Source organism: Barbus barbus (genome assembly GCF_936440315.1).
Source record: "Barbus barbus genome assembly, chromosome: 21".
Classification (NCBI taxonomy): domain Eukaryota; kingdom Metazoa; phylum Chordata; class Actinopteri; order Cypriniformes; family Cyprinidae; genus Barbus; species Barbus barbus.
The window spans coordinates 15,595,411-15,614,820 of NC_136749.1; the positions used below are offsets into that span (position 1 = coordinate 15,595,411).

At 36.0% G+C, this 19,410-nt stretch overlaps 2 protein-coding genes across 3 annotated transcripts; both read left to right on the forward strand.

The window, feature by feature from the left end:
* Nucleotides 1–8,514: 8,514 nt before the first annotated feature.
* LOC306887211 (uncharacterized protein) lies at nt 8,515–9,790 on the forward strand. Its single transcript, XM_079444791.1, has 4 exons — nt 8,515–8,572; nt 8,682–8,737; nt 8,837–8,987; nt 9,077–9,790. The coding sequence occupies exons 2-4, from the start codon at nt 8,698–8,700 to the stop codon at nt 9,651–9,653; spliced, it is 768 nt and encodes a 255-aa protein (XP_079300917.1). The 5' UTR covers nt 8,515–8,572; nt 8,682–8,697; the 3' UTR covers nt 9,654–9,790.
* Nucleotides 9,791–16,109: 6,319 nt separating this feature from the next.
* Nucleotides 16,110–19,161, forward strand: LOC306887510 (uncharacterized protein). Of its 2 annotated transcripts, none has more exons than XM_079445289.1 (5): nt 16,110–16,230; nt 16,519–16,583; nt 16,788–16,941; nt 17,052–17,339; nt 17,434–19,161. In XM_079445289.1, exons 2-5 carry the CDS (start codon nt 16,541–16,543, stop codon nt 17,792–17,794), a joined length of 846 nt encoding a protein of 281 aa, XP_079301415.1. In that variant the 5' UTR covers nt 16,110–16,230; nt 16,519–16,540; the 3' UTR covers nt 17,795–19,161. The 2 variants fall into 2 exon arrangements, with proteins under 2 accessions (XP_079301415.1, XP_079301416.1); XM_079445290.1 differs by having other exon boundaries at nt 16,173–16,230; nt 16,503–16,583; nt 17,434–18,282.
* The last annotated feature ends 249 nt before the right edge of the window (nt 19,162–19,410 follow it).

Sequence of the window (19,410 nt, forward strand, 5' to 3'; positions counted from 1 at the left end):
TAAATCATTAAAAAATGCTTATAAATCATTAAAACCTTTGGTAACTATAATAATTTCTCATTTGTTAGCATTAGTAAATGCATTAACTAACATGAACTACCAATGAAAATATATTTTCACAGAATTTAAAGTTTTATATGTTGTTCTGTGTGTGTGTGTGTTTCACAGAGTTGATGGTTTGGATTAACCCTTTAATTGCCGTATCCCTTAAAACCAAACTGCCAGAGGGTTACTGTGATGCGTGTGCTCGCTGGGCACCGTTTTATCGATGCCACCGGGGTGGCGTATGCTGACGGCTTGGGCCCGTCATCGCTGCTCGCAGCTATATTTATTATTTTTTTTTTTTTTTTTTTTTTTTATTTCAATCATCCGGGCACTTTTGGGGGCCTTAACGTGCCCGAAAACTCTCGAAAATTGGCACGCACATTGGAACCTGCGGCCATTAGGACGCCGCTGAGGGTGGGACCCGGGCGTGGCACAGGGGCTCTACGGCGCCCCCTGGAAAATTGTCAGAAAACTTGATGTATAGCTCACACATACTTGCACGTATTCATATGAAACTCGGTACACATATAGAACTCATTGAGCTGAACAACTTTCACGCAGCATGTCTTAGGCTCCGCCCAACAGGAAGTCGGCTATTCAGGGCTGTTTAAAAAGCGCATGCTCTGGAATTTGATATACTCCTCTGAGGATTTCCATACGATTGCCACCAAACTCGGTGAACATGATCTCAGGACATTGGGGACGCTAAATTGCGAAGATATTTTTGATATGTCGAACGGTTTGCCCGTGGCGAGGCGATGAATTTATGGCGAAAAATGAGACCCAGGAAATGCCTAATAACGTCCACATACATTGTATGATGTAGATCAAACTTCAGTGATTTGTTCTTTGTATGATGCCGATCGGATAGATGTGACTATTATGACTGAAAGTTATAGCGCCACCAACTGGCTGCAGGAAGTGTGTCGTTTTCAAAATGCTTTGAATTCAGCATCTTATTTTTACTCGATTTGCTTCAAACTTCACCAGAATAATGTCAAAACACGGCCGATGTAAAACTGTGAAGGGAAGATTGATATCTAAAATTATGTTGCCATGGCAACGTGTCAAAGTTGAAAATTCGTTTCTGGTGATTTTGAGGCAGATAACATGTTTAGAATGTCATGAAACTCAACACACATATGAGTATTAATGATAGTTAGACACTGGAAAAAGCTCATATACGGGCGTGGAAGAGGCACTCTATAGCGCCACCTTTTGTCAAAAATGAGGGGGTTAGTTTTAGCTACAGACCCCAAACTCGGTACATAAATTGTTCTAATTAATCCGGACAACTTTCTAATTTACAGTCATTAGCTACGACCAACAGGAAGTCGGCTATATTTATTTTAATGTGGGTTTTTTTTAAAAACGGGCTGTAAACAAATTAATACTCCTCCAAGCAGAAACACGGAAATCACACCAAACATTTTTTATCATGATGCCAAAATACTGAAGATGCTAAATTGCGGACGGATTTAGGATATCTTGAACGATGATTTAATGGCAATTTATTAAAGTTACAGTAAAAAAGATCATTTCTTTTTTTTTTTTATCTTTTAAGAGCAGCTTCCAAACACTTCATAAAAAATTACATACACAGAACAATACAGTCTGAGGATATGTGATTAATTTTATGAATTTACAATACACTATGCAGAGGAGAAAATTTGAAAACTATCAGAGAGTTAGACTTAGACTGCTTCTGAGTGAGAGATCCCTGTCAGCCTGCAGCTGAGTGAGGGGTGGGGTGGGGTGTGAGTGACTGTGTGAGTGACTGTGTGGATTGAGCCAGTGGGTGAGAGAGAGAAAGAGAGAGAGAGGGTCTGTTTTTTTAAATCTTTAAAAAATGCTTATAAATCATTAAAGATTTTGATAACACTTTATAATAAGGTCTCAATTCTTAACATTAGGAAATGCATTAATTAACGTGAACTAACAATGAAAAATATATTTTTACAGCATGTTAATTTTTCCATGATAGTATGAACTAACAAAGAACAATTTTTTTAAAGCATTTATTAATCTTTTTAATGTTAGAAAATTAGTCATGTTCAAAAGATAAACTTTAAAATGTAATAATATATAAACACATTTTGGAATTAATATTGATCAACATTAAATGGTATATAATTATTAATGATTATATATATATATATATATATATATATAATGATAGCTACAGACACCAAACTCGGTACATAAATTGTTCTTATTAATCCGGACAACTTTCTAATTTACAGTCATTAGCTACGACCAACAGGAAATCGGCTATTTTTTTTTTTTATGTGTTTTTTTTTTTTTTAAACGGGCTGTAAACAAATTCATACTCCTTCAAGCAGAAACCAAAAATTCACACCAAACATTTTTTCACATGCTTCCAAGATACTGAAGATGCTACATTGCGGACTGATTTAGGATATCTTGAACGGTGATTTAATGGCAATTTATTAAAGTTACAGTAAAAAAGAACACTTTTTTTTTTTATCTTTAAAGAGCAGCTTCCAAACACTTCATAAAAAATTACATACACAGAACAAGACAGTCTGAGATATGTGATTAATTTCATGAATTTACAATACACTATGGAGAGCAGAAAATTAAAACTATCAGAGTTCTCCTGTCTCTGTGCTTCTAATGTGTGCGGTGGGTGACTGGGTGGGTGACTGACTGTGTGAGTTCAGTGAGTGTGGAGGGGGAGAGAGAGAGAGAGAGGGTCTGTTTAAACTTCTCAATAAAATCCTTAAAAAATGCTTATAAAGCATTAAAGGTTTTGATAACACTTTATAATTAAGTCTCTTTTGTTAACAGTAGGGAATGCATTAATTAACATGAACTAACAATGAAAAATATATATTTTACAGCATGTTAATTCTTCATTGATAGTATGAACTTACAATGAACTTACAATGAACAAAATATTTTTAATATTAGAAAAATAGTCATGTTCAAAAGATAAAACTTTAAAATGTAATAATATATTAACACATTTTGGAATTGATTTTGATAAACATTAAATGGTATATATTTATTAATGATGTAAATTAACAACAGTTAAATAATGTTGTTTTTAACATTGGTTAATTCACAAATAACATTAAATATTAACAATATATGTTTTACTTTATTCATTTGTGTTAGAATAAATTATTCATGTTAGTTAATGGAAAAATAAATCATTAAAAAATGCTTATAAATCATTAAAACCTTTGGTAACTATAATAATTTCTCATTTGTTAGCATTAGTAAATGCATTAACTAACATCAACTACCAATGAAAAATATATTTTCACAGAATTTAAAGTTTTATATGTTGTTCTGTGTGTGTGTGTTTCACAGAGTTGATGGTTTGGAATAACCCTTTAATTGCCGTATCCCTTAAAACCAAACTGCCAGAGGGTTACTGTAATGTGTGTGCTCGCTGGGCACCGTTTTATCGATGCCACCGGGATGGCGTATGCTGACGGCTTGGGCCCGTCATCGCTGCTCGCAGCTATATTCCTGTTTGTAAGTTTACAAATGCCACATTTTATGCTATTTTAATGATGAATAAAATATTATTTATTAACAGAATGGTGATTTTTTAAAAAGATTTATGTGAGACACATCCATATTAGGAAATTAAACAAATCCATGATAAGGAAAAAATGATATCAAACGATATGACATATCAAATATATATATATATATATACAGTATATATATATATATTTTTTTTTTTATGCGTTGCTGGAGTAGGGAAGTAGGACAACGAGGGATGCAGAATAATCAGGTACTTTAATGAAGTAAAAGTATTAACAACAGGCTAAACCGCATGAACATAACTTTAAGACACGACGAAGACTACTACAGAACTCAAGGCGTATAAAGAACACAAACTAATGAGGAAATGATGATTAACTAATGACAGAAAACCAACCAAATAAGGACAAACAGGAACTAACCTGAAACCAAACCGTGATATATATATATATATATATATATATATATATATATATATATATATATATATATTTGAATAGGCAATAACTGACAGCTGTGCCGCAAATTAAACACAACATTAAATCTATAATAAACACAAAATAATTAAATAACACAACATTAAATTGTGATGCGACATCAGAGGCTGCACTAAATTTGTTTCTAAGTGAAGTGAAGTGAAGTGAAGTGACATTCAGCCAAGTATGGTGACCCATACTCGGAAATCGTGCTCTGCATTTAACCCATCCAACGTGCACACACACAGCAGTGAACACACACACACCGTGAACATACACCCGGAGCAGTGGGCAGCCATTTTATGCTGCGGCGCCCGGGGAGCAGTTGGGGGCACCTCAGTCGTGGTATTGAGGGTGGAGAGAGCGCTGGACATTCACTCCCCCCACCTACAATCCCTGCTGGCCCGAGACTCGAACCCGCAACCTTTGATTACGAGTCCGACTCTCTAACCATTAGGCCACAACTTCCCCACCAAGTGACCATTGCTTTTAGCTACACAGGAAACGTGATGATCTCTTGTGACAAAAAGTTCCAATCTTGGAAAATTTGTTATGGAGTAATCATGACAGTCAGGCACTAGCCACTTCACTAGGCTTCATTGCAACAATCTGTGGTATATAAATAGAGCTATACAGCCGCTACCTCCACAATACAACTTCAGACTGGACAGCGTGAATTTAAACATACTGATAGGTAATTATTATTATTACTTATATTAATTATATTAATATAATTTTAATCAATATACACTGACTCTATTTTTCTTCCAAGCCAAAACTGGAAATAATGAAGATACTCCTGGTCATTGCATTGGTTGTGTGCACAGGTTAGACATACAGTATTACAAAAACAGATAAAGCAAATATTATCACACTGTTACTGAAAATATCTTTATTGTCACTATTCATATTATAAATTTTGTGGATGGCAGAATGTATGCCATGCTTTAAGCTAACATAAATATTTTTTCTGGCATAATTAAGGCATAATTAAACATTATATTGCTTGAACATATATCTGCAGGTTGCCAAGCCAACCTATTCTATGCAGTTGAACGAGCCAAGAGTAGGACTTCTCAACTGGGGAAAGAAATCAAGTAAGTTAAGGAATCAATTGCTAGTAATAACTTCCTTCAACATTTCTAATGCCATGAAATGACAGTGATAGACTAACAGAAAATGTTGATATGGTCAGCCAGTACACCACAAACCTAAAGGAACAGATGGATCCTCTAGCTAAAGATCTGATGACCAAAATCACCAAAGGTGCTGACATGCTGAGAGAGCGTATAGAGGTGGAAGTGAGCACTGTGAGATGTGCACTGAAGCCCTACATTGAATATGTCACTAGTCCATTTGAGAAGGGTGAGAAATACATAAGACAATCCCTTTATTTTGAGGACCTGAAGGCCTCTGAGCTCCAGAAGATTGAGGAGCTGAGAGAGAGCCTGGAGCAAGGCGTGAAGGAGCTGCAGGCTAAGCTGGAACCCTCTACCTAAAGGAAATGCTGGATCACTAAACTAGTGAAGCAACCTCACCAAGACCACCTAAATGACAACCTAAATATTCAAATAATTTGATTTCTTTTTATTATCAACATGACTGTTTTTCTATGAAATAACAAGAAGGTAAATATATGTGTAAAACATCAAAATGTTTTAATATAACCTTTGTATTTATTTTTGAATAATCAGAATTGTCAGTTGCATTGATTATCCTTTCATGTTATATACATGGAGTTGTAAAAAAATTGTATTTGTTTTAGAAAATAATGACAAAATATTTTTTCAAGAGCTGTTCATTTTCCATGTGCAACTATGAAACACTGTTGTTTTAACACAGTGTCTTTTCTGAACTGTAGAAGATGTGCTATATATTCACATTTGCATGCCCAAATAAATTCTATAAAAAACTAACGCTTCCTTATTAAGGTGAACATATCTGGTGACTAAGTATAAAATGAAAAGCTAATGTTGACTAAACTAATAAATACACGTGCAAGTGCACTATAAAACTTCAGTAAAGGTTGAGCCAACTAAAAAATAACAATTCAGGCAACAATTTGAAGTCAGAAATTGACTGAACGTAAACATTTTTTTACAGTGTATATATATATATATATATATATAAAACATCCATACATTCATACATCCACTCTGAGGAATAAACAGTACATGGTAAAGTATGCCGTATTCAACCTATAGCCTATTTCTATACATAATATTTGTCTTCCGAGTTTACAAGCATTATGGCTTACTTTACTTATAATATTTGTTTTAGTGATTCAGACAAAAAATGAATGATCCTTCACTTAATTAACTTCAAAGTTTATCCTTGAAAATCAACTTTAATTCTTGTCAAAATGACAAATGTTAACTTCACCATGGAAATCAAGAGTATCTCTACATTTGTGCTCCCCTTTGCCTAAAAAGGTAAGTTCCTTAAAAAAAAGCATCTTTCAAATGTTACGAAGGTCAGATATTCATCAGCAGCAGTAGTTTAGTTCTATGTCTAGTGATGTGGGCGTTGAATATGTCACTAGTCCATTTGAGAAGGGTGCAAATGACTTCTTGTCACATTACAAGAAGTTGTGAAGGACACTACTCCATAAAATAATTACCCTCTGTTACATGTTAAATACGTTAAATATAATGGAAAAAATAAATAAATAAAACTCAGATAAACACTTCTGTTATCAGCGATTACATCCACTGGAGATCAACAGACACCTTTATTTATTTTATCCAGAGCATTAGGCTTTACATTCAGGTGACCTTAAAATAAGACATGAGTAAGGTTACACATACAAGTATTGTCAAAAGTGGTTACATAGCCATGCTGATAAATAGGTAATTTTTTCAAATCTTAAAATCTTTTAAATTAGTTTTATTGATCTTATTTTAGATACATCTGCGATCATTCAATTGAATTTATTTAGAAAATATTTAGCCTGCTCTAATGTAGTCTCAAGTAGCCAGACCTTCAGACATGGACCTTCAGACAAAAAAACCTAAATGGTGCCACACTTCAGCTTTGTACATCGAAACGAGAGCTGGAACAATTCTTTCATCCTCCATTATTGGCAGCGAACTATATTAACGCTAACATTAGTGGAGTGCCCTGATGCTAGTATTTCCTGTCACTGTTTAAGTTCAGAGATGAAGACTAGCGGTCGGGATATGAACTCAAAACGAAACAACTGCCATGAATCTTGTATGATTATTTTATTTTATTTTTTTAAATATGGATATTCCGTTTTGGAGAACTGATACAGTATCGCCAAACAAAATATCGCGATACTCACGTGTTTCGATATTTTCTTACACCCCTACGGTATAGTCTATATCTATTTAGAATTTTTGTCTTCTGAGTTTACAAATATTATGGTTTACTTATATTTGTTTTAGTGAACAAACACAATTTCTGAAATCAACTCCTTATTCTGTTCCACATCAGACTGATATAAAGTCATTCATTTAGCCAAAAAAGGAATGATGCTTCACTTAACTTCACTTAAAATCAACTCTAATTCTTGTCAAAATGACAAATGTTAACTTCACCACGAAAATTAAGTGTATCACTACATTTGGGCTCCTAAAAAAAAGTAAGTTCCTTAATAAAAGTACTTTTATAATGTTATGAAGGTCAGACATCCATCAGCAGCAGTAGTTTGGTTCTAGGTCAAGCAGCTGCCCTTATCTGTAGGGGTTTAGCAAACATGTGTAACCTGGACCGAGTGTTACATGCATGATCACTGACTGTGATGATAATTCCTTTTAAGAATCACTTGAGGTCCATTTTTAACACTGGACAGGTTATTTAAAAAAAGAAACTGAAAAGACCTACCGCTAACTTTTAAGATATAAGGATATATATCAGATTTATTTAGAGTGAATTTATAGAGCATAGATTCATCCAGGCTCAAAAACACATATCTCTTTGAGTGATGTGTCAAATCTTATCAGGAAGTGAACAAAGTCTGGTGTCATTTGTTACTGTTATTAGTTCAAAGGTTCAAAATCAGAGTCTGGTTTCATAGATTAAGTACCTAAGACCTCAGATCGACAATTTCATAAAGGGGCGGTATTCAAAATGTCTTTATATTAAAACTTAAAAGGAGATTGTCTGTTCTTGAATCCCCTGACATTTTTTAAAACACTCTTAGATTATGAGTCTACAGAAACACTTTAGGACAGACTATCATTTCTTTATTTCTATCACACTGAAGAAAATTATTTAGCTTAGAGAATTTACTAAATAGTCTTAAGCATTCATCTAAAACAATATTTATAGTGGAATTTAGCTGTACAGTTTATTGTCCAAGAGTTATCAGTCCGTATTGGATTCAGGATCTGTAGTGATAATAGGACGTTATGATGTGGAGTAGTGACAGCAAAGCACTACCCACTGGACTTTGGGTTTCCACTACAACAATCACCTCCCCATGCAATATAAATACAGATGTGAAACAGCCACCTTCACACTTGTTCTTCAGACAGGACAGCGTCATTTAAAACACACTGACACAGGTAAGAAGACAGCCTTACTTTTCAGTCAAGTTAAAGTACTGCATTTACGATGATCATGAATTCCTAATGAAAACCAGAAATGTTGATGAAAAATGTATTTTACTTACAGACTCAAAGTAAAGACCATGAAGGTTCTTGTGGTGTTCGCACTCGCTGTATTTACAGGTAATATTTTCAGAGAAAATTATGGTGTTATTGGCTGGATAAATTCATATTCAAATTAACAATTTGTATTGACCGGCTTTATTTATGCTCCATTAAAAGGTTGCCAGGCCAACCTCTTCTATGCTGATGAGCCCAAGCCACAGCTGGAGCAGCTGACAGATGCTTTCTGGAGCTATGTTGCGAAGGCAACACAAACCGCAGAGGAAACTGTCAAGATGATCAGGTCTTCCCAAGTGGGACAGGAAGTCAAGTAAGTCAAGAACATTTACTTGCAGGACACAGTTATTTAGAGTATTTCTTGCGCCCTGAAAAGAAACTCAAATGTTCTCCATTTCACAGTGCCAGACTGACCCAGAGTGCCGATATGGCCAGCGAATATGCCGTCACCCTCAAGAAACAGATGGATCCTCTGACTGAAGAGCTGATGACCAAAATCACCAAGGAAACTGAGGTGTTGAGGGAACGTCTGGGACAGGACCTGATCAGCGTGAGAGACAAACTGGAGCCCTATGCTGACAACCTCAAGAGCCAGATCCAGCAGAGAGTGGAGGAGCTCAGGACGGCCATGGCTCCATATGCGGACTCCCTGGACTCTGAGACCCTGAAGGCCACTCTGCTCCAGAAGAGCGAGGAGCTGAGAGGAAACCTGGAGCAGAGCGTGAAGGAGCTGCAGGCTCAGCTGGAGCCCTACACTGCTGAGATCAAGGAGAAAGTGGATCAACATCTGCAGGAGTTCCAGAAGACCGTGACACCCCTGACTGAGGACCTCCAGACCCAGATTAGAGAGAAAGCCCAGATGGTCCAGCAGAGTCTCTCACCCTACGCTGAAGACCTGAAGGAAAAGCTGGATCCCTACGCACAGGACCTGCAGGCCCAGCTCACCTCCCTGTACGAGTCCTTCACCAAGAGAAATTAAATGCTACCAACAGACTTTTGCCAACTGCTGCTAATGGAATTCGATGCTAGATTCTGTTCAGTGTGAAAGTATGTTCTTCACTGTCTGTGGTTAACACTAACAACTGCTGGTGACCTTACAGTGACCTGATGGAAGAATTTATTCACAGCCAAGTAACAAAACACAAAGATTCAATCATGTGCATCTACATTTACACAATGATGTTTATGTAATGTTTGAAACATTTTAATTTAAACTAAATAAATATTTTGTCAAAGGAAATAAGTCTAAAATGTTTTCTTTTTCCTGGTCTGGTGGTTGAAGTTTTAAGACCCAGTTATGTTTACTCTAGAATTCTCATTTTCAAATATACAAATGTTAAATGCCATCAGAATATGTATATGTTTAATCTTTGATGCTGATCCCTGTATACAGATATGCTAAATTTTGCATACATTTCAAATGATTTTACTTCTACATACAACCAACAAAACTCCTGATGACAAAAAAATACAGTATTTCATTAGTTAAATATTACTTCCTAAAAACAATGAGACACTTCTGAATTTCTTCTGAGATTTAGATATATACAATATTTAAAAGTTTGTGGTTGGTAAGATTTTTTTTTATTTTTTTTTATAAATCTGTTACACTCACCAAGTCTGCTGCTATTTGATCCAAAATACAGTAAAAAAAAAAAATACAATATACTGTAAAATATTATTACAATTTAAAATAAATGTCTTCTATTTCAACATATTTTAAAATATAATTTTTCCCAAAACTGGATGAAGCGGTCATAGCCGCGCTGTATCGTGAATAAAACAGCTGCTGACCAATCAGAATCGAGGAATGGAACTAGTCCATTTATAAAATATAATATAATATAATATAATACTAAAACCGACTAATTTTAGATTACTTTTGACCTATCTAGTTTTTCACATTTATTTAAATAGGATAATCTTGTACCATATTGGTGTAAAAAAATACAAAGAGTAAGAAAATATATTCAATTTGTTGTTATTAACAACATGAAGTGCATTAAACATTATATTACATCAAGGTTTCGTAGACTGGGGTCTGTGAAGGAACTGCAGGGTGTTTATGAGTTTAATGAAAAGCTAAGAATGAATTAAATCATAAAAATGTCAAATCAAAATAATAATAAAAAAAAAACATAATTTGAAAGAAAATTGAATGTTTTATTTGTTTACCTGCATGTCATGTGACCATAACCAAATTCACAGAACCATGAACATGCAAATTTGTGTTCATCAGTAGTTGATGCAATGTTGAACTGATTTTTTGTAAATCCAGTGGTCAAATGCTAGTCACCTAACTAGTGACTGGTCTTTGTGTAAATGTTCACAAAACTGGAAGACTTTCTGAATGTATGAAAGTGGTAGGATATTTTAGAAAGGAACATTTAATAGATGAAAAAGAGGAATTAAGAAGAATCAATTTTGAATAATTTATTGATATTGTATAAATAATATTTTAGCGTGATCCATAAAAAAGGAACCCTAGAGTATTTTAAAATGTAATTTAATCTAATTACAATTACTTATTTTTTGGAATCTGATTAAATAGTAGCCATTATTCCAGTCTTCAGGTTCACATGATCTTACAGAAATCAGTCATCCTCTAACTGTTGCTCAAGAATCATTTCTTTTTATTATCAGTGTTGAAAACGGTTGTGTGTCTAAAATTTCGATGAATTAAAAGTTGAAAGAACATAGTTTATTTGAAATAGATTTTACTGTAACATTATACATGTCTTCACTGCCTGTTTTGAATAAAAGGGTTGAATACAAATATTAATAAAATAGGAATTTAAAAACATTTGAACAGTAGTATTAGTAATAGTTATTAGTATCCTTGTTCTCATAATATTAAACGATCATAAGGTTTATTTATAAAATGAATGGGAATTGTGTCAAGGATGAGATATAAGATGATTATTTATGCATGATACAGTCAAATAATACAATCTTTCAAAACTAGTAAGTAAATCGTTTTTCCACAATAAATGTTTTATTTTGAATTCTGGGCAAAAAAAAAAAAGGCTTTGTTGATAAAGGCCATCTGAAATTAGCCATAGTGTCCTAACTAGGATTCGGAATAATGGCTTCTTTATAAAATATAAGCTGGACACTTAGACATACACCAAAGTTATTATATGTAGAAAGGCACTACCATGTACTATGTACCTTGGGTTTTCACTGAATACTCAGCTCAAACCTGTTACATCTCCTGCACTAGTTTTATGCACCACACATGCCACCTAGTGGAAGCCTACTATCATTTGAAGTCACTACATGAAACTTGTGAAAAGTGAAGAACTAACGAGTCAAGAGCTTATCTAGACTGGAGTCATATGGATTCAAACAATAACGCAGCCTTAACATGTTTGATAGTTAATGCATTAAATAACATTTAGGGGTTAGCTAAGTCAGACAGTTTCTAAAAGAAGGAATGATAAGTATTTTGACTTTAAATGTAAACAATTTATTATAGTCATAATTTAAACTACTGACATCTGGAGTTTCATCATAAACATTACTGTATGGCACGGGATTAGTTTGTCATTGTTTTCACTGATCCTCCGTATCAACATACTAAATACACTATCAACTTATCTTAAAAGGTAATAATCTGTTTTTGTGTTATTTTCTTTCCTGTTGAACTCAACCTACTGCGACTTAAAAATAAGAATTAAAACCTACAAATAACATTTGTGGAAAATTTTGACTTATGAGTTGTAGTTAAGGATAGCTGACTGGTTCACCATTAGCTCATGTCTTCACTAATCATGAGCTGAAGTAAGTATTAATTTAGGTATTAGTACATGATTATTCATGTAGCTTTTTCTTAAAGTGGAACCGGTTTTACACCTCATGCAATTTGTTATTGACTGATTGCCAGTTCCTTTTTAATGGTTGCATGAAGACACGTGCGTGCCTCCAGAACATTCATAAACACCCACAGCACCCATCAAGGCATTAAAATCCCATATAAATGCCAGCGGCAACAAGTCAGGAGTTGTTCTTGCATGTTTCTAAAAGTACCTGTTGATGCCATTTCCAAGAGTCTGCCACACACTCCCATCAGAACAAAAAAAAACAACCTTCATCTTCCACCTCACACAAAGAAGCTAATCCTGCCTTTTCCAAGAGTATACTAAGACACTACACTCCATGAAAACAGCTGCAACCAGCCTGAGCTGGTTTATAGCTGCTCTATCTGGTCTCCCAGCCTGAACATTTGATGATGGCACCACTAAAACCAGAAAACCACATTTACCGGAGCAGCTTAGGCTGATATAAGCTGCTTTTTTTTCCTTCTTCTTCTCAAGAGCATGGCACTAGTGACAAGAAGTTAAGATTATGGTTTCAATACCCCGGGAATGTATGACCTGATTAACATGTATTCAAAAATGTCTGTCAAAAATGCATAAATGTAAATTGAAGTGAACCTGATACAGCTAAAGAAAACACATCAATTTGCATTACTGTTGGTTCACGTTTACATTTATGTTTACTTTACAAATGGATTTTTCATAGCAGTTTTACTCAAAGTCTGGTGATGTAAGGTAGTCTGTTGCATTTTACAGGTAACTCAAAGCATCATCAGATTGGCTAAATATGTTTCATTTAAAAATGAGTTTTTAAATGAGTTTAGGATTTGTAGAAGTTTATGAATGATGGGTGTTCCAGTTCTGCTGAGCTTTCTGCAAGTGGGCCTGATTATTTGCACTTTAGCAGCACAAAATAACTTTTTGCACAGAGACGAGGGGTCAAGAAACTGATTAAGATGCAGATGACTGATTTCTCTGAAACAAAGGAGCTGAGAGGCCTTTGACCCGGGATGCCTGACTGTTGAAAACAATGACTAATGTAGACAATCTTCCTAACTGACACATGTGAGGACTGAATCACAAACCACAGAAAGCAAGAAAAGAGAAAAACAAAGAGTCAGAGTCACTAGGGTTCATCAGCCCTCACGCTAGAGCACTTGTGTTGTTCGTGTTTGTGTTAGATAAATCCAGTCCATGAATATCAACTTGAGTCGTGGCTGTGATGTTGCTGCTCTGAAGAATAGTTGGTATCTCATGGGGGAGCAGCGTATAGACCCTCTCATACGGTACACTGGATCTAGCAGCCCTATTCTGCTAAATGATGAGTTGGCTGAGGTTACATGCGTTCATTACTTACTGTTCACCTTTCACATATTTATCCAAAAACCACATGGGACATAAACAACCGAGCCCTTTCATGAGTTCATAATTGAATCATCACGCTGAATTGATTTTTTGTTTGTTTTCGGGAGCAGGATAGTCTTCAATCACATTTTCTCCAATTCCATTATTATTAGATGCAACAAAATAATTAAATACTCACTTTGGTGAAACCACAAGTCTAATACTTCATGGAGAAAATTCAGTTAAAAAAAAAAGTTCACCACCTCCTAATTGTAAACCCATGAAAAATGTTTTGTCCGACACTTGGCACTGATCTTCCCCTTATGAAAGCAGTGTTATCAAAAACAGAAAAATGAATTACAGAGGAAGCTCTGTTTGCAATGCTGTCATCTAACTAATCCATTAGGAACATAATACAAAAGCTTGGGGAGGGCTGAAAAACAGCAGTCCATAATAGTCAACTCTTTCTTAGTCTTGCCTCTTTTTGTTTTTCTTTTTTCTATTCAAGTAGTCAGTAAAAATGTATCTTTCTTGTAGCACCGTCAGTCATTATAATTTGCAGTATTCAGATCATGCCTTATACTCTCCATTTCAAGACACAACCATTGGAAATGGGAAGTTTCTGACTTATATAATGCATCAGCATTTTAAAGACAACCAGACATTACCTCAGTGCCAGTGGTAACCTTGGTGCAACTCATTGCATCACGGAATAAACTTCATTGCTCACAATAATTCATTTGTAAGATCCATTATTCTGAAGTGACTTACAAATTAAGTTCAACAACCTCAATTCATCAGGACACATAAACAACAACAAGCTCATCATGTGCTGTAAAAAAAACTACTTAAAATTCAGTTTTTCTGCTTCAAAATTTCATGTTTAATTCAGTATATTTATAATTTAGAGTAGAAAATATACATTCTTAATACCTGTTTCTTCACAAACTGAATTTTGTATCACAGTAAAAAGTAGATTTTTACAGATCAACATTGAATTGGAAAATGTACAGAAGAGTATATGAAACTACAGTGGATGTCTGCATGAGCAGTGATCATACTGGGCCCTGTGCATTCTAAAGCCATGTTTGTTTTCACCAGCTGCAGGGGTGAAACAGACAGAGCTGAGCCAGGAGAAAGGGACAAGTTGGGACAAGAGGCTAACAATCACTGAATAGGTGGAATCAAATTGTGGGTGATAAGGCTTTTCTTACGTTGTCATGGAAAAAACAACATAATTACCCTAAGCTTTTCGACCGGAAAAAAAGATTAGTTTAGATTAGAAAAGAACACAATCTTGTTGGGTTGTGTTGAAAGTTCAGGAACTTTGAAGGAAATATAAGGCTGCATTCATTATGTTAACTTTAGGGAATACCAAAGAATGTCTTATCTTTTAAGATAAACTCTAGGCCTTATAGACGTGGAAGGGCATTGTGATCAAACAGGCTGCAATCAGCAGAAGTTTGAAATTTGTGACATTGCTACTTGTTAAATCATAACCGAGCTTAGGCCTACTAAACAAAATGACAAGAAATACACAAGATATTATAGGGGAACATTTTGTATGCTGTAATAAAAAATGTATGCTTTTGTTGTTGTTACCACCACTATTGCCATTGCTCATGTAAATGCTAATCCAAATATGTGAAATGAGCAATAGTATGGCCAATTTGGGTCTATTTAAATGCTAATAGGGTCATCCATTTTAATCCAGCCCATTCCAGTAAAACGTAAACAACTGTTGGCGCCTGCATTGATGTTCCTGTCACCTTCGGACTCAATTGTCTGTTTAATCACGAGGGACTTGTCTTACAGGCACATTAACAATTGATTGACTTTTAAAGTCGTCCGTCTAAGAACAGCTTCGAGTTTCATTCGCGCAAACATTATTGAGAGTTGGCTTCATAAAATAGGCTAATTATAAACGATATTGTTAGATACACGCCTTAATTTAAACAGAATGCTTGTCATTAAAGGAAAGCATAAATATATTGCATGTAGCCTACAATATTATTATTATTATCATCATCATTTTTTGGGAATTAAAGAGAGTGGCCTAGTTTATAGTCTGATTCATTATATAGAATAATAGACGCAAAATCTCATAGCCAGAAAAACACACATCAGCAATTCCTTAGCACAATATGAAAGGCGATGTGCCCTTTATATTTTCTTAAGGAAATAATATAAATTGCGCAATTTATCTCCAGCTGGTACGGAAAGATGCGGACTTCGCACACTTGCTGCAGCCAGTGACGCGTGGGGTGATGCGCGAGCCCTGAACAAAGGAGAAATCACGTGGCAGTGTTTGTGAATGCAGCGGGTGCGTCCCGGGACTGTATAAAAGACCTGACATCCACACTCCCTCTACACGGAGAAAATTACACGTCTCAGGTAAGTAACATTTGCTCCTCACTCACAGGGTAGTCGTAAACTTATTACTGAACGGGTTATATGCAGGAAAAGCAGTTTGTTTCTAAAACTATTACCTATTAAACTTCCAGTTAACGGTCACTGAGTTTTAAACGCGCATTCATGTAGAAAGTAGCCTACTGCATGCATACTCATATATTCATATGCTGTTTATTTGTGCATTATAAGACGAGTCTTTTATATCATACTGTTTAGATTGAAATATTTTAATACCTGTGAATTAATACGTTTAGGGGTTCCCATTTCCAGGTGTACTTGTCTGCCCATCAAAATGAGGTCTCTTGTGGTGATCTTTGCTCTGGCTGTTTTTACTGGTATGAAAAAAAAAATCTCCATTCACTCATGGTTTAGTTTTTCTGTCTGTTTGGTATATCAATGCACAATGTTATGTTTGTAATGCATCTTTATCAACTATTTCATTACATAATTAATAAAGGGCACTGGAAATGATCCAGCTCGCTCATTTGTGAATAACCTAATGTGGCATAGAGTTCACAATCTCTTCACACTCCTTATAGGCTGCCAGGCTCGTAGCCTGTTCCAGGCTGATGCCCCTCAGCCCAGATGGGAGGAGATGGTGGACCGCTTCTGGCAGTCTGTGTCCGAACTCAACAAACATGCTGACGGTGTGGTCCAGAACGTCAAGGGCTCCCAGCTTAGCAGAGAGCTTGAGTAAGTTCCTCTTAAAATTTATCTACAGCACCATCATACTCATCTTCTCACATTATCAAATAGCATGCATGCTTCTGAAACACCGTTCCTGACCAGCTTTGTTTTTGCAGCACCCTGATTAGTGACACCATGGCTGAGCTGGGCGCATACAGCGACAATCTTCAAACCCAGATGACTCCATATGCCTCTGATGCTGCTGGTCAGCTCAACAAAGATATCCAGCTATTGGCTGGCAAACTGCAAACTGACATGACCGACGCTAAGGAACGCACCACTCAGTACCTGCAAGAGCTGAAGACCATGATGGAGCAGAACGCCGATGACGTGAAGAACCGTGTGAACACCTACACCCGCAAACTGAAGAAACGCCTGAACAAGGACACCGAGGAGATCCGCAAGTAAGTCTGGATGCCCTCTCAGATGGCTTAAAAGCAAGCTAACTAATAAAACAATTTTTGAATATATTAAAACTTTTCTCTTTCGTGTCTTCAGCACCGTGGCTACCTACCTGGGTGAGCTGCAGTCTCGTGCCTCACAAAATGCTGAAGCCGTGAAGGACCGTTTCGAGCCCTACGTCAGCCAGGCCCATGATGGTGCCAGACAGAAATTGGATGCCCTTGGCGAGCTGATGAAGTCCCAGGCTCAGGAGGCCAGCGAGCAGTTGGAAGTCCAGGCTGGAGCTCTGAAGGAGAAGCTGGAGCAGACCGCCGAGAACCTGCGCACATCCATAGAGGGACGCGTGGATGAGCTGACCAGCCTCCTCAGCCCTTACTCCGAGAAGATCCGTGAGCAGCTGCAGATCGTCATGGACAAGATCAAGGAGGCCTCAGCAGCTCTTCCCACTCAAGCTTAAGAGTTCCACACTTATCTAGTGTTAACACCAAACAGAAACAAGAAGGGAGGTTTTGTGTTACTGAAAAGTGCTTTTTTCATTCTGTGAGGTTGATAAGTGGTTAAGAACTGGACTCGACTGGACTAGCACTGTACATTATTAGACCAAAAATACCCTGTACCCACCATGTTTGCTTTCTCAGTATTAACCCACTGTTTGAAGATATACTTTCAGCGTCTTTCGTTAGCATACAGTACAGAAATTTTAAGATCAATCAACTTGCCTGTTTTGGCAGTGCTCTATTAGTTTTTTCTAGTTAGTGGGGCCAACATGGCACCATTCAAAATAAACATTAAAAAAGTGCCTTCAGTTGCTGAACTAAATCAGAATATATGCAAAGATGAGCTTTGTTAGCCACAAATCCACATATAAATGCTTGTTTACTTTACATGTTTGTGCACTGTTGTATTTGAATTGGTTTTCAATAAATGTTCGTCCTACTACACTACTTATGTCACTTGATTCTTGTCAAGAGTATTACAAAGTACTTATGAAAACATTTCTTTTCCCACCACAGCCATGTTAATAATCCTAGACAAATACATGCATTTCCAACATATATGTTGGGGGTCGTAAGATTGTTTTCATGGTTTTAGAATTTTTTTTATTAAAAACTGCTGTAATGACTGATGAAAATTTAGCTTTGCCGTCATATATTGACAATTAGAAATATAGAGTAAACTTAAAATTTAAATTTGTTAAATTGGAAATATTTCAGCCTTTGTAAACAAAATTATGCAGACCACAAACATTGGTACAGTAATGAATCTTACAAAAACAATATAATGACAATACATATAAACAGACAGGCAATACACTGGTACAGTAGCATGAGTATTGTATCTGTTTTGCAGTGTATTTCTGGTTATAATCTGATTTTTTTTTTCTAACTGGCAAAAGGATCAGACAGGCTGAAACATGCACTCACTTTATACAACACAACTATTAATGTAGACCTGTAATAAGAGTCAGGAACAACACATACATATGCCCTTGCAAAAAGCAGTTAGCATTTAATCTAGTCTCGAATTTCCAGATTTTGTATGTTTAGACAAGACTGACCCAATTCCGCAGGAAACTTTCACTTCTATATACCCCCTTATTCCCCCTATTTCTAACTTCAGCTTACTGTCACGCATCTCTCTGCCTTCTCCAGCATTTTCAATAAGACTTGTGTGGGCAAGACCCGTTTACTGGACACACCTTTCCTTTTCCAGGAACCTGAGATTTAAACCATTCAAGTTCAAGGGAAGGTCTGCTTTTCTTGGATTTAAAAAAAAAAATTCTAATCAATCAGGTGCAAATAAAACCATGCTTTGTGACCCTCCAATTTATTTGAATTTCTTTTGGAAATAGGTGTGTGTGTGTGTGTGTGCGTGTGTGTTTGTGTTTGTGGTCCAGGAAAACCCAAATGTCTCCACAAGGATAGAAAATGTGAAATGTTTGACCTTGATTTTTGCTCCCCATGGTGGAAACAGCTTATGTTTGGGTGCTGCATATGTTTTTTGAAAATGTAAAAATGCATTTTTTGTGGGGGGTTGTATTTACTGTAGATGTGGGTTTAAGGTAATGCAGGG

Coding starts and splice junctions, on each gene's coding strand:
- LOC306887211 (XM_079444791.1), top strand. CDS start 8,698: ATGAAGGTTCTTGTGGTGTTCGCACTCGCTGTATTTACAG. Junction 8,738..8,836: donor CGCACTCGCTGTATTTACAG/GTAATATTTTCA, acceptor CTCCATTAAAAG/GTTGCCAGGCCAACCTCTTC. Junction 8,988..9,076: donor CAAGTGGGACAGGAAGTCAA/GTAAGTCAAGAA, acceptor TCCATTTCACAG/TGCCAGACTGACCCAGAGTG.
- LOC306887510 (XM_079445289.1), top strand. CDS start 16,541: ATGAGGTCTCTTGTGGTGATCTTTGCTCTGGCTGTTTTTACTG. Junction 16,942..17,051: donor CAGCTTAGCAGAGAGCTTGA/GTAAGTTCCTCT, acceptor TTGTTTTTGCAG/CACCCTGATTAGTGACACCA. Junction 17,340..17,433: donor GACACCGAGGAGATCCGCAA/GTAAGTCTGGAT, acceptor TCGTGTCTTCAG/CACCGTGGCTACCTACCTGG.